At 39.8% G+C, this 23,257-nt stretch overlaps 1 protein-coding gene across 7 annotated transcripts in view; it reads left to right on the forward strand.

The window, feature by feature from the left end:
• Positions 1-21,891, forward strand: part of R3HDM1 (R3H domain containing 1) — a 50,003-nt gene extending 28,112 nt beyond the window's left edge. For 5 of the 7 annotated variants that reach the window (XM_014870812.2, XM_088168377.1, XM_088168379.1 and 2 more), the window contains 12 exons: positions 1,278-1,379; positions 4,524-4,778; positions 5,256-5,376; positions 9,992-10,146; positions 10,693-10,841; positions 12,957-13,060; positions 13,661-13,828; positions 16,731-16,900; positions 17,109-17,259; positions 18,504-18,583; positions 19,370-19,454; positions 20,426-21,891. In XM_014870812.2, coding sequence (XP_014726298.2) covers positions 1,278-1,379; positions 4,524-4,778; positions 5,256-5,376; positions 9,992-10,146; positions 10,693-10,841; positions 12,957-13,060; positions 13,661-13,828; positions 16,731-16,900; positions 17,109-17,259; positions 18,504-18,583; positions 19,370-19,454; positions 20,426-20,790 — 1,905 coding nt within the window. In that variant the 3' untranslated portion in view covers positions 20,791-21,891. The remainder of the gene's footprint in view (positions 1-1,277; positions 1,380-4,523; positions 4,779-5,255; positions 5,377-9,991; positions 10,147-10,692; positions 10,842-12,956; positions 13,061-13,660; positions 13,829-16,730; positions 16,901-17,108; positions 17,260-18,503; positions 18,584-19,369; positions 19,455-20,425) is intronic. The other 2 variants (XM_088168376.1, XM_088168381.1) reach the window with 2 other exon arrangements.
• The last annotated feature ends 1,366 nt before the right edge of the window (positions 21,892-23,257 follow it).

The following is a 23,257-nucleotide window of genomic DNA, read 5'->3' on the forward strand; positions in this document are numbered from 1 at the left end:
CAGCAGTCACACAGATAAGGGTAACTGGGATTTTTCCCTCCCAGTCCTCAGGACTATCAGCTCTGCTCATACCTGAGCATAGTAGACAGCCTTTTCTTAAACATATTGAGGAATTTTAGTATGAAAATATTCTGTTACCAAGAACCAAGAGGTTCTGCCTTCATCCCTAGTTGCACTGTGGAGTTACCCAGGCATTAAGAGCAATATAGTTTGCAGCTGGGAAGAGAGTTAATCCAGCTGGAACCTTGGGTTTCTGGTCTTAGGGTTGTTTCTCAGCCAGATGAATTCCTGTGCTGTATAGCACAAGCAGGAGTCATGGCACAGGAGTAGCTCAGGACTGGTACAGCATGAACATCTCATGAGTAGCACTGCAGCCTATTCTGCTCACAAAACCACACCCACAAGTACAGGATGTATTTTTATCCTTGTCTTGTACAAGAGTTTAGTAAAATAGGCCAGATTAAAGACTGCCCCAGCCCTAGAAGAAGAAAAAAGGCAAAATGTATGGGCAGGAGAAGGGAGGGTTCTCCCTCTCCACTGCAGCTATTTCAGGCACCAAGGTACTGGCGGTAGTCTCCTGTGGTATTTTCAGATGGTTCTTAAATTTTATCGAAAAGTTATTTCTAGAACTTCATCTAAACCTTTTACCTTTGTTTGTTTTCCATGTTTAAACCTGTTCCGATAGCTGGGTATGCCACAGTAGAGCTGGTTTGATTTGAAAAAGGTCTCATTTGTACTTTTTCTAATTTACAGAAGTGTGTATGTAATATTTGCCATTTTCTTCACAAATTCTGTACGAATTCTCTGATTACCTTCTTAATGGATGCTGAAATTAAACCTGCCTGAAATACTATGAGCAATGATAACTATCTAGAGAAAATATTTCAGTACTGTTGGAAAAATTAAAGTAGGATGTTTGAATCCATGGTTAGTAGTAAATTCATTCTGCCTTTAGATGCTTTGAAAGATGCATGTGGAGTTTTTAGTCTCTCTGAAGGAAACAGTAAATGTTAAATAGAAGCAATTGCTGACGTAGCTAATATAGTGTATAACAAATAAAGCAATGGATGTCTTTTGGGAGACTGAGATATTCAGAGTTACTTCTGTTTTCATTCTATGCAGTCTTAAGCTTAAGAAAAAAGAAGTATCCATTCTGTTACTGGGAGTGGAGCGAGTTGCTCTTTTGGAGCACAGATGCTTTTCTGTGTTACAAAAGACTTGTTTTCACTTCTCTTACTCTGGTGTTAACCTTGTTCATAACCCTGTTATTTCTGCAGCCTCTGCGGGCTCTGCAGCCTTCCTCCCAGCCTGTCCAGTACTCTGCAGTGTCGTACCCACCCCCGCTCCTGCCAGCCTCCTCTGCACAGCAATACTCTGTGGTATTACACCTTCTCTTCTCTGCTCCCTGCACTGCCTCATTCCTGCTGGCTGCTGACCTTTGTTGCCTGTTGGAGTGCTGTGTGATACCAGGGTAGTGACTGGCTCTCAATCACAGTGACACAGCACCTGAGTGCCCAAGATGGGAACATTTCACGTTCAGCAGGAATATATGCAATTAAGCTATATCTATATAGCTCTATATTTTGAGATCCATTATTTCCCTTTCCCTTTGTAAAGGAGGTTTTTCAGTGCTGTTTCATTAGCCAGTCAGTACCTTTTTATGTCTCTGGATTAACCTCTTTCCATTGTTTCTTATTGTTCCATTGTCTGCTCACTCTTCTGCTCAACCTTAATACATTCTGAGGGATCAGCTGCTCTGATTTTTTTCTGGTTACCTTTTTGTAGCCTCTTTGGTAGAACTTTCAACACTCCCACTTCTCTAGTATCTATTGTTTAATAAATAGAAGCTGGAAATAAAATATCTTAGTCTATCGAAAAGCAGGAAAAAAGAAGAAGAAAAGCCACACAAACTGAAACTGAAAGTTAGTAAAGGAGAGTTGTTATCCAAGGGAGAGTCTGAACTAGAGGTCAAAGTGTGCTCTGATACTCTACTGAGTATATGTTTGTGTTGAGTTTATGTGGCAAGGTTTTGGAGCAGGGAGCAGCAGGGATGGCTTCTGGAAGAGGAGACTGGGAGCTGCCCCACTTTGGACAGAGCCCATTTCAGGTGGCTCCAGGGCTGGCACTGCACAGCCCAAGCTGAGTCAGTCATTCACACTGGTGGCAATTCTGAGTGTGCTTGGAAAAGGGTGTGAGGGAGAGGGGGAGAAACAACTCTGCAGATATTGAGGCCAGAGGAAGGAAAGCAAGGAGGTGTTCCAGGTGCTGCGGAGGAGACTCTTGTGAAGCAGATTCTCCCCTTGAAGTGCATAAAGGACCATGGTGGAGTAGATATTCACCCTGCAGCCCTTGGAGCATCCCACAGGTGCTCTGAAGGAAGCTGGAGTCTTCAGGAGCAGATTTTCTGCTAGGACCCACACTAGGGCCCTCCGCTCCTGAAGGACTTCAGCCTTTGGGCTGAACCCACATTGAAGAGGTTTGTGAAGGATGATATCCCCATCCTGGAGCAGAAGAGTGAGGAGGAAGAAGCAGTAGAGACATGACTGAGAACCAGTCACAAGCCCCCTTCTCCATCCCTTGTGATACTTGGAGGAGGAGGTAGAATATTTGGGAGTGAACTTGAGTCTGGGAAAAAGCAGTGGGGTTGAGGGAAGCTGGTTTTAGTTTTGTTTTTATTTCTCACTATCCTATTCTGTTGCTAATTGGCATAAATAAATTTAATCTTCCTGTGGTGGTAATTGGTGAATGATTTTCCTGTCCTTTTCTTGACTCGTAAGCCTTTCATATTTTCTTCCCCTATATTACTAAGGATGAGAGGAAGGATGGAGTGACTTGAGGGGTACTTAGGAGCCAGCCAACCTACCACAGTGTTGTACAATAGCTAATTTTCAGCATTAATCAGAAACGTCGTGTAAATAAGTACAGTTTTAGCTGAATTCAATAGGGATGTTGCTTCTGAAGTCAGCTGAGAGTTTTAATAGGTGCTAGAGCAGAGAAGGAAACTCCTTCCTGTTTGTAGTAATTTCAAAGCATTTCACCTTCAGGAAATGGATTCCTATACGACGTGTCCTGGCAGTTTCAAAATTTATTCCTGCTGATGGTAACTTATGTAATATAATGAAAAGGACTGATGGCCTTAGATTGTATTCCAAGTGTGACACGTCTATAGTTGGCACCAGGAGAGTTCTTTCTCCATTTATTGGGAATGCCATGTTCCTGGGCTGAATCCTGCTTGTACCATACCAGTCACTGTCACAAAGTAACCAGGTCAGACTTAGACTGGTAGTGTAACAGAAATTAGTGTGATGTGGCTTGAGTTTATCCTTCAGACATACTTAGAGCTAACTCACATGCAGTATCTTCTCTTCAAACTCAGAATTTGGAAAAGCAGAATGTAAAATTCAACATAGAAAAGCATTATAGTTGCATTTAATGGGCACCATTAAGGAATGAAATACCAAAGTCAGATTATTATCTAATGAAAATAAGGCTTTTTAAGATGTACTAAATACATACTAAAGGTATACTAAATTCAGTTTTAGGTGCAAATTCATAATTCCAGCCGTAATTAATAATACCTTTAGCCTGGAAACTAAAAAAATCATAACATCATAAAATGTGAATGTAGCTAATCAGTAAAAGATGGAGCTTGCACTTACTTTTTCTTGATTAATTCCTATCTTCAGGATGATCTAAGACCAAGTGGTCTTGAAATAGTTTTAATGTTCCTGCATGTTTGGAGAGTCTGCTTTCCAAGTATGAACCAAATCTTACTGTCTAGCAAAAAAAAGCAATACTAGTTAGTGATCACTTCTAATGTTCAGGATGTGGCTAATCTGATGTTGAATTGCTTGTTAAGAAAAGGAGCTTGGGGTTACAGTAACAGAACTTTCAGATTGCACAGGACCCCTGCAGTGCAGAGTGCAATCAGTGGCATCCTCTCAGATTTAATGAAACACAGATAGAGGGTAACCCCTGGAACACATTTCTTGCTGTTATTGCTTGATTTCAGATGAAAAGATAATTAATCTTTGCATGTAGGATAATAACTAAGTTAGAAGAATATACCTTTTAACTCAGGATTAGAACCTCATTATGTTAAATTCTTAAAACCAAAAATTTACTTCAGCAATCCTGATGCATCCTGGTGTTTTAACTGGGGTTAGATGTCTTCACTTAAGTTTTGGAGTCCAGTCAGAAAATGGTGGTGACACAAATTCAGAACTTTCCTTTTGACAAATGGATTATCACAATAAGTAGATAAAGGCAGATGTAATCCAAAAGGCAAAATATTTGCATTGAAAAGAGTGAAGTCTGAACACGGATGTTCTCTCCTACTGTCAGCCCTGAAGATAATTTTCTACAGTTCCGTCTTCTTTGCTGTTGTTCTTTGGCCGCTCGTGCTACTGCCCAGTAATGTGAGACGTGCTGTCTGAAACTTACTGAGGTATTTGGCTGTTTTATTTTTTTCCTTGAACGTGCATTTGCAAATGTAGTTTTTCCTGTTTTTCCCACGCCTGCAGCAAGACAACCTGGGATCGCAGTTCAGCCACCTGAGCCTGGCGCGGCAGCCCCCGGCCGAAGGCGCCGAGCCCGGCCCGGCGCTGTTCCAGCCCGGCGTGGTGCTGCAGCCCCCGCAGCAGCCCGGCTACATCCTCACTGCCGCGCCCGCAGCACCGCCCGCAGCGCAGCCCGCGCCGCCCTACTCGGGCCCCGGGCACCCCGTGGGCCAACCCGTGCTCCCGCAGCAGGGATTTGTGCAGCAGCCCGTGCCACAGGTACCACGGCTCCTACGGCCCTCCCGAAAGCTGGGGGGAAAACTCACGCTGCTCTTCTGCTCAGGAGCTTTTCATACGGTCTGGGCTCCCTGCAGAACTGCAGCTCTGCTTTTGTGCTGGGGCTGGGGTCTTTTCTGGGTATATGTTTTGTAATGACTTCGGTTTACTTGAGGAGCAACAATCACACAGGTTTTCCTGTCTACTTGTAGCTGGTAAAATGCATGTTCTGAATAGTTTTCTTGTCTCTCAAATGCCTCTTGGTGGAAATAGGAGATTGTTGCTTCAACAAAAAAAGTAGAGAAATTGGCTGTTAAAGAGGGAATTTATGTAGTATAAGGGATTTTTAATCGCTGAACTATTTAACGTCCTTTGCACCTTTTAATAAATTTTGCATCTTTGTTTTATGGATTTTGCATTTAGATGCGTCTTTCTCTAAAGCTGCAGGCAGGTAGTGACCCTCTGATTGTTCCTTTGCAGATGCCACCCTGTTACTGCACCCCCAGCCAGTACCCGCACTCCAGCCAGCAGTACCGCCCTGTTTCTGTCCATTTCAGCACCCAGCAGAACCAGGCCCTGCCACAGCCGGGCCAGCAGACAGGTTTGTTCAGCTCTTTCAGCTTTTCATTAAAATACTTCATGTGGTGTTTCTCCTGCTTTTTCATTTTAAACTTACTTTGCTGTCAAATTTAAAATAAAGTAGAAGATCACACATAGAATACCAAGCGTAACTAACCTTAGGTGGAAAAATTTGAGACACTTGTGCATGACATTTGGGATTCAAGCCATTCCTTTGAGTGGCTCATGCTGTAACTTTAATTACAGGGTTTTTAAAATTTAAAAGTTAATAATTTTTAAAATTTGTAACTTAGTAACTAATAATTTGGTTAACTTGCAAAGTAAGATAAATTAGTACCTTGAAATGATGTAACATTAAAGAGGTGTACCTTCACTGAAAGTTCTAAGCTAAATATCATCATCTTAGATGCTGTGGCATGGAAAGAGTGTTGTGCAGAAGATACTGGTGATACTGTTTAACTCAGTCTTTCTGTCCTATGATTGAATGTGTCAGGGTATTGGATGGAATATATAATGAGACTTATGTGGTTACTTATTTTAGTAAAGATTTCTCAACTGTCTGAGTTACCTTTCTATGAATACTAGCGAGCTTCATTTCCATCTCCTTCTTTTCTTCTTGTCTTTTTTTCCTTACAGATTTTGTAGGCTACCTTTATTCTGACAGTCTGTACTTGTAAATGTTGTTATGACTTCTTCAATAAGATTTGTATTTCTGAAACAAATATACTTGACTCATGGTCAAAACTTTCAGAACTAACTAGAGATATTTGGAGGCAGAGGCTTTTATACTAGCTTTTATACCAGCTCCTAGTTGAATACATAACATCCTTTTGAGTTTCCTTCAGGAGGGTCTTTTTAATTCCTTCCCATGCCCCCAGCTATGTTGCTCTACAGATAGAGATGGAAGATCAGCTTTTACAAATATTAACTGGATTTATTTATGTCCTGTGAAGCAGCATATAAGAGGGATGGCTCCTCTTCTGCACTTCTTCTAGGAAGTGCTCCAATAGTAGCAGCAACACTTGATGGAGTTATTCAGGGTTCAGTTCACAAAGATTTTTTCAAAGGAAGACAAATTACTTGATTTTGCAACTTGTGTTATCCACTGGTGTTAGAGATGTGTTACCCAACTGTATTACACAACCTGCTTTCCTTCCTCCGAATTTTTAATACCTAGACTACTAAATAGCAAAAAGTCTGAGGTTTAGGAGAGATTACTTCCCACTGTGGGTACACCCTGTGTGAGTAGAACACCAACTCCCCAACTCAGAGAGCTCAGTGTACATTTGTACCCAAACAAACCAGTCTGAAGTGGAAAGCATGGGGTGATAAGATACAAAGAGATGAATTAGTTGCTATTAGGTAAGTTCCTTTCTTGTATGTTTTTAGCTCTTTGTAATTTAACTGAATTTCACTGCCTGTGGGTGAAAAGTGTGAGCAGATAAATTCCCTCTCTGTCCTGGAAAAAACAAAATAAGCAAGCTGTGAAGACAGCTGCTCTACTGCTTTGATCACGTGCCCTGTACCTGCACTCTGACATCAAGGGATCATGTTTAGGTAGCATGGGCATGGTCCAGCCAATAATTCTATTCAGTGTTTGGTTACTTGGTGTTTACCAGCACTAATGGGAGAAAGAAGGATCTTACCAGAAACTGCATAATTAGTGTTTAACTGAAAATCTCCAAACTGCTCTTCAGCCATTGCTGGTTTTCATTTAATGCTTTATAGGCAAATTTGAATCAGCATTTTAGAAACGGATGGTTCCATGTCTTATCTGCTCTGGAAACACCTCATAAGATGGTGTATTTGAAAATTCTCTCACTTGTAATTTATTTTAAGTATTGATATTTGTATTAATTTGACATAAAGCTACACCTGAAGTGGTTGATGCATATTAGCAATGTGTGGTTTTGAGCCAAAGCCACCACATTAATTGGCTCATACAGCAAAGTGCCTGGGCAAAAACGAGAGTTACAAATCTTGCATTACATAAAAGCCATAGGGTTTGTTCATCTCAGGAAGTGGTTACTAACTGTGAAATAACTTTGCAAACACTAATTTAGATAAAAGATGACAGCTTCTGAGAGCATGGCAACCGGAGCCACTTCTGGTCTAATGTTGAGGAGTGGCCTGACTTTATTGATGAGCTGTTGGATTCGGGGCCGTAACACTGTCTGAGAGGTTTACATTTCTCACAGTGAACCGGTCTCTTTTTCAGCTGCTTCCTGGCTTCCTTTTTAAAGGGGTTTCAGGTGAAATACTTGGGGGGTTCACTTTTAATAAAAATGCTTTCGTTGCCTAAAAGATGTTGGGAGAAGAAAACTCTCCTTAAGAACAAAACCATTTCCAATTGCCACGTTAATGTGAGCCCAGTTACCATGAGATCTAACTACAGGTTATTTAAAAATCCAGTCTGAACTACAGTTCCTGTAGGAACATCAGCTGCAGTTCAACTGGCTTCTGCTTCACAAGCCAGGGATAAAACTACTCCAGCTGTAACAGTAGCTGTAGTTAAAATAGTCATAACCAAGCTCATCAACTCCCAGCTCGTTAACAGAGTGGTTGTACTTGCTTTTCTGTTCTTCAATAAACACTGTTTCTTACTCCTAATGCATTATTCAGAAAATGTATTTCTATATTCTGAGAGTTAACTTTTCTTATATTAACTGTGATTTCTTTTGAATTATGCAAATACTAAGAAACCTGCTCCTATTTTTACCTCCAGTTTCAGAGTATTTCTGTGTAATGGGACAATCTGCTGTGGCAGGTGTGGGGTTTGTGCTGAGTACTGCATTTCTGTTAGCCCACTCTATGCAAAGGTGAAACTGCTCTAAAAATAGAGCATTCTTTGGAACGCTCTAGGGAACCTTCATGCCAGCCAATTTGTATTGTTCCAGTTCCCTCTGCTTGCAGAATTGATTGTCTCTGTCTCTGCAAGTGCCAGAAAAGGCTGCAGAACTACTCATGGGTCCATTGCAATTTCTGGGACATGAGGGATTCAGACTGTGGGTGCACTGATTGGGTCTGTCACACCACAACTTCCCATTCTGCTGCTTTTAGGGGTCATAGATCATTTTATAACAAAATATGTTAAAGCATTTTGTATATAACAGATATGAAGGGCATTTTGTGCACAGTTCCAACTTAAGTTATTAAAAATTCTAAGTACTAATCCTACTTCAAGCATGTATTGTTCTGAACGCTTGTCTAGTCCTCTGAAAATATTTATAGTGTTGTGTGTTTCTAATGAATAGCTGTCTTGGTTTTAACAAACTGAACCTTCTTCCCTTTAATTTTTTGAAGCAATATTTGATTATATTAACAGTCTTCTTTTAGTGTTCATTGTTGCAATTTCTATAGAGAGCCTGCTGAGGCTGTTAGTGCACAATGTTCATTGTACCCTGTGTGGATGAAATCAATGAACATCGGTGGTTACTGCTCACAAAAAGGTTTTACATTAACTGATTTACTTTCAGAATAGACCAAGCTTTTTTTAGCACAGTTTAAAGAAAACCCAAGCGAGTTTTTGCAGCTAAATTTGCTCTATTATAGTTCCTTGCCAAGGTAGGGAGCATGGGGAATGTCAAGGTCAGTGGGCTGTGGATGTGTCCAACTCAAACACAGACTCTTCTTGCCGTCAGTGCATCTTGACAAGCCCAGTTTTGTTATTCTGGAGGGATAACTGGCTTTGTCTCAGAAACACTGACTGTGCTGGGGTTTTGCTGATGTGGTAAGTAGAGCACACCTGTATGATTAGAACATGACAGAAAAAGAACTTGTGTTCTGCATGTGTTTGGATCATGGTAGCAGTTATCTGCTAAATGCTTTTTGAAAAAAAAAGAGGAAAGGGGGAATTTAGGTTGGACTTTATAAATGCACAGATTTCCTGTTTGGCACTCATGCTTGGGGGTGTTTTGGTTTGGGTTTTGGGGTGGGTTTTTTTATGCAATTTTTGAAAGATAGGAGAGGATACCAGTATAAGCAATAATAAATTGTTTTAGAGACACTGGAGGGATGAATATGAAAATCTTTTTTTGTATCCCTAAGATAACTTCGAATACAAAACATCTTCCACTATGTACCAACATGGCTTGAACTTGGAAGATTTTTCTCAGTCCCCAGTTGGTTTAGCATTACAGATTTCAGAAGAAATTGCCCCTTTGGAAAGGATTTGCATACTTTCCTTATGCAAATATTCCTGAAGTCTGATTTAGTTTTGAGTTGCAGTCAAGATGCTCTGACCCCTGGGGCACCTGAGGTCCAAGCTGAATTTTGCATACGTAGAGTTTTGAAACTGAATTGGGTTTGATCCTGTCCAGCATGCTTTGTTCAAGTGCTTCCAGCTTTCACCTGTCAAATCAAGGTGTTAATGCATGTAAGCCAGAGTGTAAATGAATAGTGCACGCATGTGGGAGCAGCATTGCAAACAGTATGGATCATATTTCATGCTGAATCCAAATGACTAAATCTATTAATTTTAATGTTGGCTTCTTTTTATATGCATGATAAGTTCAACTGTTGTGAAGCTGCCAGATTAAACAAGCCATTGGAAAATGCTACACGTGTATTGTTGCATAGGCAACTATGCTTAAAACGTGTTCATTATTTCAAAATAAGATTTAAATGTATAATTTCAGGTTACCAGATTTTGCCCAACCAGCAGCAAAACTACCAGGGTTTAGTTGGAGTTCAGCAGTCTCAGAATCAAAATCTAGTCAGTGGCCAACACAACAACATTGGGAATCAAATTCAAGGTGTGATTGTTCCATATCCCTCAGTGCCATCATATCAGGTGGGTAATGTATTCATAACTTTCCAATGATTCTTTTGTGGGTTTGAGTGTTGGGGTTTTCTTGAAGTCCTTTGCTTTATGGTAGAAATGGCAGAAAGCTGCAAGCAGGTGTCAAAGGTGACTTTGGGGACAGAAGTTAAAGATACAAACCCACAACCGAAGTGAGAGCAAAGCATTGCAAGTGCACAAGTTCTAGGTTCTGTTGAAAGCCAAGTACTGCATCAGTTGCAGTTCAGAGGGTGGGGAAGAAAAGCTTGGAAGGTTTCCTTCCCACCACCCCACTTTCTATTGTAGAGAAAATATATTGTTAATTCGTGGAGTCTCTTGGAGCCAACATTTCCATTTGGGGGGAAGAAGCTTTAAATATTTTTTTTTAATACTGCATTATTATTTTAGCTGCTGTTATCACGATTGTCTTGGATTTAGATAACTCCAGGAAATCTTTCAGTTTCTAGAGTTATTTTAAATTCTTGTATCAACTGGGTGATGGTCAAGAGGCAGAAACATTGTCCGCAGGAGAAAACCTTACTGTGTGGCCCATTGCAGGTTTCGGTGCCTCAAGGTTCCCAAGCAGTGCCCCAGCAGACATATCAGCAGCCTGTTATAATTCCCAGTCAGTCCAGCCAAGGACTGCCCACCACAGGAATGCCAGTCTACTACAGTGTCATTCCATCAGGTCAACAGAACAACCTAAGGTAAGCTTAACTGATGCTTGATTTCTCAGCAGCTGGGCTTAGTGGCTTTTGTAAGAACTGACAGGATCTGCTTTTAGTACTGCAGATACTAAAACTATTATTTTAAAGGCAGACTTACAGGCACTCTTTATTTTTGCTCCTATGCAATTAAGTGAAACAAGCAGTACTGCTTTAACTGTGATATACTTGTTGGACTGGAAAACATTGTCTCCATAGCACTTTCAGCAATACTTTATTGCAGTTCCACCTCTTAAATGTTCTGAGTTTTGTTTCTTACCTGTGAAACACCAGCAGCTCAGTCCTTCTGCAGTAATATTTAACATGACTGTCCATATTCACTGGTTTTGTCCAAGATACTGCATTAATAATGTGTCGAGGAAAAATAATTTGAATCCCAGAAAAAGACTGACTTCATTTTTGGAATGGAAAAGGTTTAGCTTACTTTGTATTGTTGATGAGGCCTGCTGGCAGCAAGCTGGCTGTGAAACAAGTATAGAAACTTGGCTTTTGTTTGATAAATAACCTTTTTTTGTTTTTTTTTACCCACCTTGGTAGCACCAAATTGGTCTGCATGTACTGCCCTCCCTGAATATACATCTGTGTCCCCAAAGCAGTCTATTTGAGAACAGATAGGCAAGTACCTAGGAAAATTCACTAGGATTATTGCTTGTTACCAATTTTTTTTCACGAGATTTTTTGAACTTAATAATGTGCAGCATTTAAAAATACCTGGGAGCTTTTAAACAAGCAGCAGCAGTTTGAAGCTTGTTCATCCTTTTCAGAGTGCAGACTTCAGTAGTATTTGTGTCATCGCCACATGGTTTAATCTACTTAAATCTGAATTCCTGTTCTTTGTATCTGAAGTTTATTTTAAATCCTTTTCTGTAGTTATTATATTTGAGATTCAGTGAAGTCACAGGTCGGCATAATGCAGACTTTTCTTGAATTATGTTTGATTGCTTGATCTTTTGTGCAATTTAGAATGTCCCTCTCATTTATTATGAATTCAGAGCAAACTAGCAACCAAAGAGAGCATCTTGCTTTCATCAGAATAGTTATGCTGCAGCCCTTGAACAAGGAAAGCAGAATGCTGTTCTGCAGGAGCTGAGTGTCAGAACTGCAGGTCACTGCTGAAAACCAGAATCAGTAGGCAGATCAGAAGCTGTGTGAGAGCATCTGCGTTAGTTTTCACTTGATTTGGTCTGCTTTAATGGAAGGGAATCTTTAAGTTAAAATTATATAAGTGACCTATGGGACAAAGGATGGAACAAACTTTGACAATATAGGTAAAAATAGTAGGTCCAAGAGGATTAAACCTAGGTGGCTTTTTTTTCCCCCCACAATTTGAAGGAATTGTTTTATTCTCAGAATGTTTATCTGTTAGTACAGGATTCTGTAGGCACTGTTCTGATTATGGGCCACCAACCTCATGTTCTGGCTGAGCATTAGTGGTATAATAGAATCTAACTGTGTTACCTGATTTTTTCCCCTGATAACCCTGAAAAACTACCTGGCAAAATAAACTTTTCAAGTTCTCCTTTTCCTACATTTTGCAAACAGCTGGATGGTTGTTTATCCCTGGAGTCGGGTTCTGTTTCCCACCCCCTTTGGAAAAGCCATCTCCTCTCTGGGCTGTGTCAGTGGACCCTGGAGCAGAGCTGGGTCTTTGTGCTGCCCCAGTTGCCCAGGGCTAGCCCCCAGCTGAGGGACTACGTCCCAAATCCTCATGGCAGGGGCTGTGGGGATCGCTTAACTGAGACCTAATTCTGCTTAAGTGAGCAAGACAACAAATTGTCTTTTTATTATTATTATTATTATTCTGCATGTCTTTATGCTGATATAAAGCTGTGGACACAAAAATAGAATATCTAAATAGGTGAATTAATACAGTTACTCAGTGTAGGTGGGGCACGTGTTTTTGCTAAGGAAGAGGTGAGAAGCTTCAGTCTTCTGAGGAATGAATGAATGAATTCAGGGGTAGGTGGGAATATTACTGATTTAAAATTAACAAAAGCTCAGTGATTTGCAGCACATGTAGACAGCAGATGCAGAAGTCGTGATTAAATGAGTGAAGCATAAATGCCTGTTAGTCATGTTCTGGTTTTGTTATTACAGTTCATCTGTAGGATATTTGCAGCCGCCTGGATCAGAGCAGATACAGTTTCCTAGAACATCATCACCATGCAACTCACAGCAGCTTCAAGGACAGCAGTGTGCAGGTTGGGAGAACAAAGTTTTTTTGATAAGCTTCAAAAATGTCTAGCTATTATTATGCAGGGTGATTGGATATTTGCTATTAAGGGTTTGATTTAGAGTTAACTGCTGTATTCTATTTGCTGCTTTGTTCCATTTTTGAATTAATTTTCCATTTTTAACTCTGAGGCAGATTAATTTGAAGTCTCAATTTTTTTTATCTTTGAAATATCTCAAGTTTCTTAAAATCCAGCGTCATACATCATAATGCCTTGCACATCTACTGGTGAGTCAAGACAGGCATGGGAACCATACATTGGGAGCAGAATCACTTCCATCCTTTCCTGAATAGCCAGATGGGTCTGAAAACTTTGAGATTTGGGTTTCTGTGACAGGAGTGAGGTACATTTTGGAAGCAGCATACTTGGCTCTTCTATTCAAGAACTGTTCTAGATTTCAGTTAACAGAATAGGAGCAGTGATTTTTCTTAAGAGGTTTTGAGAAGAGTTTGAAAATTGAGCATTGTGGGGTAGCTTTTTGACCTGCTGGAAAGCTGAAAGTATTTCAAAGCTGTGTGGGGTGTTTTGTTTTTATGGCAGCTTTATTTACTGCTTTTACTTCCATAGTTTATAGCAACCATTCAAGTCAGAAGCCATCACCTCCTACATTATTGCCACCTTCATCCAAGTCAAAGCCACAGCAGGCTGCTTCCATTGTGCACTACAGCATAGTGTCTCCACCCTCATCATGTAAAAGTTCACCCACTGGTCTTTCCATCATGCAGCCAAAAAAAGGTATATTTTATTGGGATTTTCATCTAAGCCATTCTGTCTAGAACCTGCTGTAAATTTTCAGATTGGTTTCATGGCTAACTGCTCGAACAACTGAAACTTGAGTGCCATCTCAGATTTTTTTTTTTTTAATTCTTCATCTGTATTGCTGTTATTGTATATTTTAAAATTATAACTTGGAATTTAAGTGAAACAGTGGCTGCCTGGGGGTGGCCTGGAGGCCACCCTTAGCAGGTAAATGTTATTCAGCAGAAATATTTAAATCAGTTTCAGAAGGTTTTGGTCTACAAAATACTTGGGTAATTTTTAGAAGGTGTGTAAACTAAAGCCCCAACGTGTTTGAAAGCAGTGTTGATATAGATCTTGTCAGTCCATGAAACCTTTATAAATGTTAATATCCAAACACAATTCTGAAGGTCCAATCATAAAATAGATAGCCTGCTCAGGAAAATAAGAGCACTAGGGTTAGCCACAGACCAAGAGATTACAGAACAATCCTGTGACCACAGTTGCACTGACTTTATTTACTTTTAGGGAATTTGATACATTAGAGGCTTGGTTGGTAAAAAAGGGATAGTCTCAACTTCTGCCATGTCAGTATTTTGCAAGCAAGCACTAGATTAAACAACCCTAGATCAATGACCTAGATTCTGCTACATGTGTAGTGTTTCTTACAAACATTTATCTTGAAGGTATTTTTTGAACCTGTTTATTAGTAAATAGATAACATGCAGTTATGTGGCAAGATAAACGGATTAGCAGTTCATGGGCAGGTTTGGTTTGGTTTCCATTTTGCTTCAAGTTTGTTTGGCTCTAATTCTGGAAGACTGTCATTTCAGAATGTCTAAAGTGGGTCTTGCAGTAGTTTGTTTCTCTGCTCTCCTGTCTATCCTGGAAGTGCTGGTTTTGTGTGGTTTTGATGGCCTGGGGTTTAAGGAAGTTTCAGGAAGGAGGAAGCTCTGTTTGGGGGAGCAAATTCTGGGAAATAAATCAAAACTTGTGCTTTTCAGTAAGGGAAGACATGCAGGTGCTGAATGAAGGCCTCTGAGGTAGGGCCAATGAGCAGGTCCACAATCAGCAGAGTTGTGTTACAGGGGACCAGACTGGAAAGCTGGGGAGGCTTTGAAGGATTTCTGGGTTTCCCTTCTCATGGGATTTGACAGGTCATAAAGTGTCTGCAAACTGACTTATGCACTGTATGGCACTTCATTGTGTCAGGGTACTTGGTTAGGAAAAGAATTCTATTTATTTTAATTTCCTGAAATGCTGGGGAACTAGAAGCAAAAGAAAAAACATGATTTTTCTGAATGTATAAAATCTTCTTTTGCAGTTTAAATTGCATTTTAGATTGGCACTCTTTTAGAGATGGTGGTGTAGATGTTTCTGGAAGAAAAACATGGTTTTGTTCGGTGTTCTATTCTCATAGAACAGAGATACATGAACAAGAGTACGGTAGTGTTGCAAAGTGAAATTCTGTATATAAACCAGTAATATGTAAATTATTATAATTTATAAAATATATAAATATATGCATATAATATTAAAATGACTATAATATTTAAAAGTGTGTTAGGCATAGAGTGTAAAGAGGCATTTGGTATATCTCAGGTTTACATATGGAGACTAGATACGTTTATGGCTTTACAGTGCAAAACTGTTGTGTTGTATATTCTGATTGTGTAGCAGTCAGAATAAAATACAGCTCTGTTTATGCTGTGCAACAAAACGGAAATATTCACAATGTGACTCTTGCAGGGATACCTTAATTTATATCCTCTGCTAAAGCTGGCCAGATACCTGATGCTTTGATTGCAATCAAACACCTGGGTAAAACTTCTTGCCATTAAAAAGAAAGTATAGATGTAAAAACATTGTTAATTCAGTTACCCATGTAATAAATATTTCCAAATACAATTTACAAAAGCTAATGTAGTTTTAATGTTATGAGTTCCTTATTCTACATTGTTTGGTTTTTGAAGAAGTCTCTCTTTTTGTGGAGCCCAGGGACAGCGAAGACAACAGCCTATTATAAAAAACACCAGATGACTGCATTTTATCATTATATCTTGGTGCTATGATGTGGCAGTAAATTGAGAAGACTGCAGAATCCTGCTTTAAAGATGGATGATTAAATGATGTTTAAACTGTGTGTTTTAATCGTGGTTTCTGAAAAATGCTGTAAACAATGGGTAGAGCAGAGAAAGAAATCACCAACAACCATTTACAAATCAAAAGGGCATTATATAAATTACCTGGGGCAGAGAGGGGAGATAGTTTCTCTCTTGGGCAGCCTCTCCTTACAGCTCCTGGTTTAAAACCTTGTGGAACAGTGCTGGATGTCCAGCTGTTCTCCCCCTGACTCTGGAGTTCCTGTGGCTACCACAGTTCCCAAGTGGGACACAATACAGGGATCAATTTGCAGAAAAGCATTCCTAGGGAGAACTTGTGAGGGTAAGCTTGCCTAGACTAAAGGTTGATCCCAGGTCTTGCTGATACATGCCATCCTATCAGAGAAAACATTTTGTCTTCATTGCTGTACATCATGTAAAACTAATTAGGAAACTTATATTTTTAAATGAAGCATATTTTTGCTTAATATCACATTCTGCAGAACAGTGCTCTGATAGAAACTGCAGTGAATGTTGAATACTGTCAATTACTAATAAACAGAGCTGTTTCTTTCAAAAGCATTCCCAGCAATGAGTTTCAGTGGTTCCACTATCTCCTGTTCTGGAAAGCCTTCTCTAAGTAAACTATTTCCACTATAGCTGATAGTGGAAATGTAATTATTGAACAGAAGATACTGCTCGTTTTCCAGAACCAGCAGCTCCTTTAGCAAAGCACATTCAGTGTGTTGTTTCCCTTTGCTGGTGCTGACGGGTCCCTGTGGCTCCTTGCGTTGCAGCCGTGGCGCCGCCGCCCGCCGGGGGGGTGGTGATGATGCAGCTCAACGTGCCCGGCAGCGCCGCGCCGCGGAACCCGTCACCGCCGCAGAGGAAAGGCGGCAAGTACTACTGTGATCACCCCCGCGGGCACAAGGCCACGGAACTCAGCACTTTAGACGGTGCTGCACAGGTAGGATGTGCTGTTTGCTTCTCCAGCGTGACTCAAAATATGCATAAATTCTGTCTTTTTTCAAAAGTTCTTTCTGGGGAATAAAAATCTTGCTCTCATTGTACTTAATAGAGCTATTTTAAGTTCATTTAAATCTTTGAAGGCTGTGGGTGTTGTTCAGCTTGTTCAGGTAGTAATTTTTGAAACACTAATGTGTTGTTTATTCCAGCTGCAGCATAGTCCTCAACTGGGCAGCCCTGTCACCTCACCAGCCCAATCACCAGCACCAGCCCAGCTGTCAAACATGAAGAACATCCGTCCCACACTGGCTCCTCTTTCTATCGTGTCCCAGTTTTCTAGACCTTTTGTCCCCGGACAAGGTATATTTTTAGTTAACTAAAACGCGTGTGTGATTTCTATTTTAGTGCCTTAAAATACAAGTTATATGAGGATCTTCTGATGAGTTGTGGGTCATTTTAGTAGTATTGCTGGTGAAGCAGAATCACCAAAATTATTCACTGAAACATTTAAAATTTCACCTTATCTTCTGCACTGATACTGTCCCCCATATCTTCAAAGGCTTTTCATCTATCTCCTCATTAATGTGTTTCTCTAGCACACTGACTTTCTCATATTGTGAAACTTCCCATTTCAGCATTAAAAAATATTTATAAAATGTTTGCTAGAATTTAGCTTCAAGTCTTAAACATAAATCATAAGTTGAAAATGCACTGAATTGCACCACTGCCTAAGCACGTATTCTTCATTCCTCTGTAGAACAAGAAGCATGATGGGATGGAGCCTCTAGCCAGGACTGTACCTCAGTATTTCAGATAGGACCCACCCAAGGACACAAAAAATTCCTTGTAGAAGAATTTCAATCCTCTGCTGCCATGTCAACAGAAAAACAGAAAATAGGCAGTTTTCACTGAGATGGGTTATTAGATACTGTTTAAAATACAGTGATATAAACCCCTTTTGTCAGTGAGCAAAAATATCCTGGTAAAATTCCCAAATTCAAAATTAACAGGTTCATTTTATAGAAAGATTTACTTTAAAACAAAACTTACAGAAAATTCTGTATGTATCTCTTATTGATAGAGCCTTATTTTCTTGTCTTTGTCTTATTTGTTGCATAATCTTTGTCATTGCATTGTATTCTGATGTTGTCAAAATTCCAGGTGGCCTGTTTGAAGCACACCTCTTAGCTCCCTTAATCTGCTGTGATTACTGAAAACTTCTAGGGCATTGTCTTTGTGCATCCTTGCAACAAATAGGAATCTGAAGAAGGACCTGGCTCTAATTAGGGCTATAACCATGAAAATTACTAAATTAGCATGCTGAGAGGAGCTTTATACTTATTCAGCTCATTTTGAAACAGACAAAGACTGCAGTTTTGAGTGTAATTCGTAAATACCAGAAAGTTTGTACCTTTTCACCTCTGGATCAGGACGTGGCTGACACTGATGGAGTCAGGGCAGCTCTGAGTTTGTTAGCCCAGCCAGACACTCACCTTTGTGCACAGCGGTTCTGCTTTCTCTTCTGTGTAACATTCAGTGTGAGAGGGACTTGGAGGAAGATTTCCTGTAACAGAAAAAACCTTCTAATTACCTTTCTCTTTAAGGAGATGCCAGATACCCATTGCTTGGCCAACCCCTGCAATACAATCCATCTTTATTACGTGGACAAGTAACAAGCCAACAGGTATTTAAAAGAGAACAATCTCATGGCAACAATGAAAAAACAATCAATTCAGAACTACCATTACAACCACCTTGAATAGGGGAATGTGTTGTTGCACTTGGAGAGTCATTGAGTGGAAGGTGCTTGCTTTGCAATAAGTTTTATTCTGTGTCAATACTCCCCATTGTTCTTGTTTGTTGTATTAAAAAAGTGAGAAACATTTATCTGAACTTTAGCTTTTAGGCACAGTGTAGATGATGGATTTTTTTTATTTTAAGCAATTCACTAGCTAATTCAAAAATCTAAAGGCGACCTTTTGCTAAATTATTTTCTTACATTCAAGTAACAATTTCTAAAAAAATACATGCTGTAGTTTCTAAACAAAGAGTTCCTTATAAGAAAAACAAACTCAAAATATTGGTGTTAGCAAAGTTGAAGTCTTTCTCTCTATTTAATTCTTGGGACACACAAACCCCCTGCCTCTACCTTCCTCAGTTGTACCCAATGTCAGCTTAGAGGATGTGACAGCTGGGGCAGGAGGATGTTCTTCCAAGATGATTTAGGGTGATTTTTTTTTTTCCCCCCATCATTGCCTCCCTTTCTTCTGTAGTGAAGGATAGAATGTGCTCGACTGTAAGATTATCAAACTCAATAACTAAAATTGGATGTGAAAATTTTCTCTGTCCCATGGGTAGTGCAGGTTATTTTCCAGACATCTTTCTGCATTGCTTTTCACTGAGCTGACTAGAAATATTAAGATACTGATGGATTGTCATTAAAGTACACCCTTTATGTCAATCTTGCCAGTGTCAGCCTGGAAACAGACATGGAAACAGGGGAAAGAAACCAGCAAAGAAGGCTGCTTCAGCAGATCTTGGTGCAGGAGAACCAGGTATAGAATTGCTGATTGACACAGTCCTCCAGAAAAATGAATTGTGGTGATGGGCTGGGAATGTACAAGAAAAGGTGAGAAGGGCCAGAATGAAGAGTAATTGGACAGAAATGGACATGGCAAACATTGGAAATGTAAGGATGAAGAGAGGGGAAAAGGGAAGTTAAATGGGAAAAGTGTAGTTTTGAAGGCTGGAGAAATGGCCAGAGTTCAAGATTGGAGAGTACTAAAAGAGTAAGTATATCCGTTTACAGGACCTAGTTTCTATGATATTGTTACATTAAATATTAATTATACACACCTGCTTCCTTTTACTGATTAACAAGTTAAATCAGACATAAACCACAAATTAGTTTGTGCCTTTTGTTTTTGTTTTTTTAGTTTTTCCCATTCTAATATGTATAAGCATATGGATGTGGGAGACATAGTATGAGATCTACAGACTAGCTCATTGGAATTGGTAAAGATGTCATCCAAATAAAATCTGATGGTATCTATTTTAATACCTTTACAGGAAAGAATTTTTGCTACCTACTCTCAACTCTTCACAGAAAGTTAGATAAATCAGTTTTTTCTAACAATTTAGTGGAAAGGATTTTTTTTTTTTTTGAGATAAGACAGACTAGGTTTTTTGGCATGGTGATGTGTGAAGTGTTACCAGGCAAGGCCAGTAAGATGCTATAGTGAGTTCTGAAAACTACTGAAAAATAAATTGTTGACGATTTTGTTATTTTCCTGTCTTTATTCTGAGGACCCTCTTTGTATTCTCAGCTTTTATTTGCACACTTGTACAAGTAAGCAAATTGTATTTGTAAGCAGTGCTAAATGTGAAACCAAAGGCTGTCTAGAATATCAGGAAGGCAAAGCTTGTGGATTTGGTATCAACCAGCTGGAAATACAAGTATGAAATAAGTCATTTTTCATTAAGGGTGCATTAACCAATTCACATTCATTGCTTTTTCTTCTTTCAGTTGTGGGGAAAGTTCTAGAAATTACTGAGCTGCCAGAAGGCATAACTCGCATGGAAGCAGAAAAACTCTTTGGAGAACTGTTGAAAGTGGGTGCCAAGATCCGGTGGCTGAGGGATTCCCAGTGCCTGCAGGCGCAGCAGCAGCAGCAGCAGCGGCGGTTCTGCGGGGACAGCAGCGGGGGCACGGAGCCCTCCCGGGCCGGGGACTTGGCCTCCACCTACACGGTGCTGGCCACCTTCCCCAGCATGGCGGCCGCGCAGAGCGCGCTCAAGAGACAGAGCAGTACCTCAGTGAGCAAGTTCCGCCTGAGAACCAGCAAGAAGCACTACGACCTGCACGTCCTGGAGAGGGCCAGCTCTCAGTAGCAGTCACACCGCTGGACACTCGGCCTTGACTACTTCCATGTCCTCCCTCCTCGATTGGTTTGATGTCATGGGGTTTCTGTTCTCTTCATAGAGACTCCTGGGATGTTTTGTCACATGACATTTGCCATTGAAGAATAAATAACCCAGTGAATCCAGCAAGATGAAGAAAAAAATTTACAGAGTTAATCCCAGACAATAGCAAGGAATGATCTTTGCGACAGGCAGCTTTCCGTAAAGAATGCTGCTGAAATGCCCCTACTTTTATAGTAGTTTTGTTTTATATTTTTGAAATCTTGTATCAGATCCAAAGTTCTATTGTACAGCAGATGTTCATAAAAACCATATGCAGATTTGTATTTTATAATCCCTTTTCACAGCCAGCACACAGCTGTCCATTCCAAGGCAGGAACCTGAGGATTGGTGGAGGGGAAAAGAGAACCATTCTCAAGGAATTAGATTCATTTCCTAGCAAACTACCCAAGATCTTCAAGTTAACCTGTTCTTTGTTCCTTGTGTTTTCTTCTTTTTTTTTTTTTTTTTCTCTTTTTTTCCTTTTTCTTCTTCTTCTGTTTTTGTTTTTTTTTTTTTTTTAAGGAAAAAATAATACCATTTTAGTAACTAACTCCTTAGATGGTCCTTCTCTTTTGCAATACATTCAAACAATGTCAAAAAAATTACAAGTTTGTACCCTTGAAGAATTTGCTTCTGATCCAGCAAGTTTAATAATTACTAGAAGGGGATTATGAATAGGTTACAAAGAATGTTCACTGAATCACATTTTAATATTTCTTTTTAACAAAAGTGTGAAGAAACTTCATGTATCTTCATACAAGTGACAAAATGTTTGCACTTTAATTGTGTTCCCACCAGTATGGGTCTCTTTCTCTTCCTTTTCACGCTAAGATAATTGTGTTTGATAAGTGCTGGAAACCTTTTTAATGGTTTAAGTTTTCATCATTTGCAGATGCTCACTGGACATTAAAAATTCATTGCACATAAATGAAACAAAACTTTTTCAACTTGTGTAATTTGCAAGTCTGTACAATGTGTGCTGATGCAAGCCTTTTTCAGTTCAAAAGAATAAATGTTTACAAACAGAAACTTTTTCAGTGCACTTGTTTAAGCTTCTAGGAGTCTTCTGAAACCTGGATGAACTCATATTAATGGCTGGGATCCTTTCAAATGTGAGAAAAGAATGTAAACCCACAAATATTAGAACCTCTTTAAAAAACACCTGCTGTTCCTCCTCATTTATGTTATCCAGCCCTTCATAATATTTAAATGTTTCTCTATATAAGTGAAAAAGAGAAATTAACCAGATGATCTAAGGGACTGCTCCTGATTTTTTTATTTTTAGCTCAGGAACTGATTTGCTGTGTAGACAAGCAACTACTTGATCACTTCATAAGGCTATCATTTTGTGCATTTGTGATTTCTCAAAGGGGAAACTCAAGGTCAACTTTGTGTTTAAAAACATTTCAAAGGGGGTGAAGAATTAAGGTGCCTAAACCAGCATTAATTTTCATTGTTTATACAACTTACTCTATCCCTGAACACCCAAACAGTTATGAAGTACTTGGAGGAAAACTTTAAAAACTGACCTGTCTGGGAATAATGTAGCCTAATCAATTAGTTTTATGGGACTTGATTCTGTGAAATTCTGTAGCAACAGGTATTTACTAAAGGTAAACTCAGATGCTCCCCTAAAACAAAGGGGAGGCTGTGTTCAGCTTCAAGTTCCCAGATAAAAGACAAATCTACCCATTGCAGTCTGCTTTTCTAAAGGGTGGTACTTGGCATTCAAGTTGTGCTTGACTGAGGATGTATTTCTTGCTGCTCCTTAGGCTGGGCTGCTGCAGTTTACTGCAGCCAAACCCAAAGTTAGTAAAAGCCCAAGTTTATCAATCACCCCTTCCTCTGAACAGCACAGACAACATGACAACTGCCTGCATTCTGCCACTGCCCATGCTAGTTCAGGATTATGGTTTAATCCTGTAGAAGTAGCTAAGAGATTAAAGGGCTGTATAGGGACAGGTGTCTCAGCCCAGCAAGGCAGCTGCCTCCCACCATTAACCCATTCCACAAGAAGATTCTTCCAAGATGTAGAAGGGTAGGCAGCAGCTGAGAGCTTCCATCTATTCAGAATGATCCCAGCACTAAATTTGCATCAAATCAAACACTTTCCAAAGGATGTTGCATGGCTTGCTGCATTTCATAACCTGTCCTCATAATAAACAGAGAAGAAAAGGTAATGTGAGGTAAGCTTGGAAAATGCAGCCCAAGCTGGAAGGGAGGGACACACTGGTTAGGAGCAAGGCACAGAAAACATTTAATTTTTATCAAAGAAGTTGTAAGCTTGAACGCAAGTTGCCGTAGAAGAAAAAATTAAAACATGTAATAAGTCAGTTGTATTCTAATCCAGAAACTGATCCTTTCCAGTTACTACAGGTCTGCCATTTTTTCTGAG

The sequence above is a fragment of the Sturnus vulgaris genome, chromosome 7 (genome assembly GCF_052056855.1).
Source record: "Sturnus vulgaris isolate bStuVul1 chromosome 7, bStuVul1.hap1, whole genome shotgun sequence".
NCBI lineage: Eukaryota > Metazoa > Chordata > Aves > Passeriformes > Sturnidae > Sturnus > Sturnus vulgaris.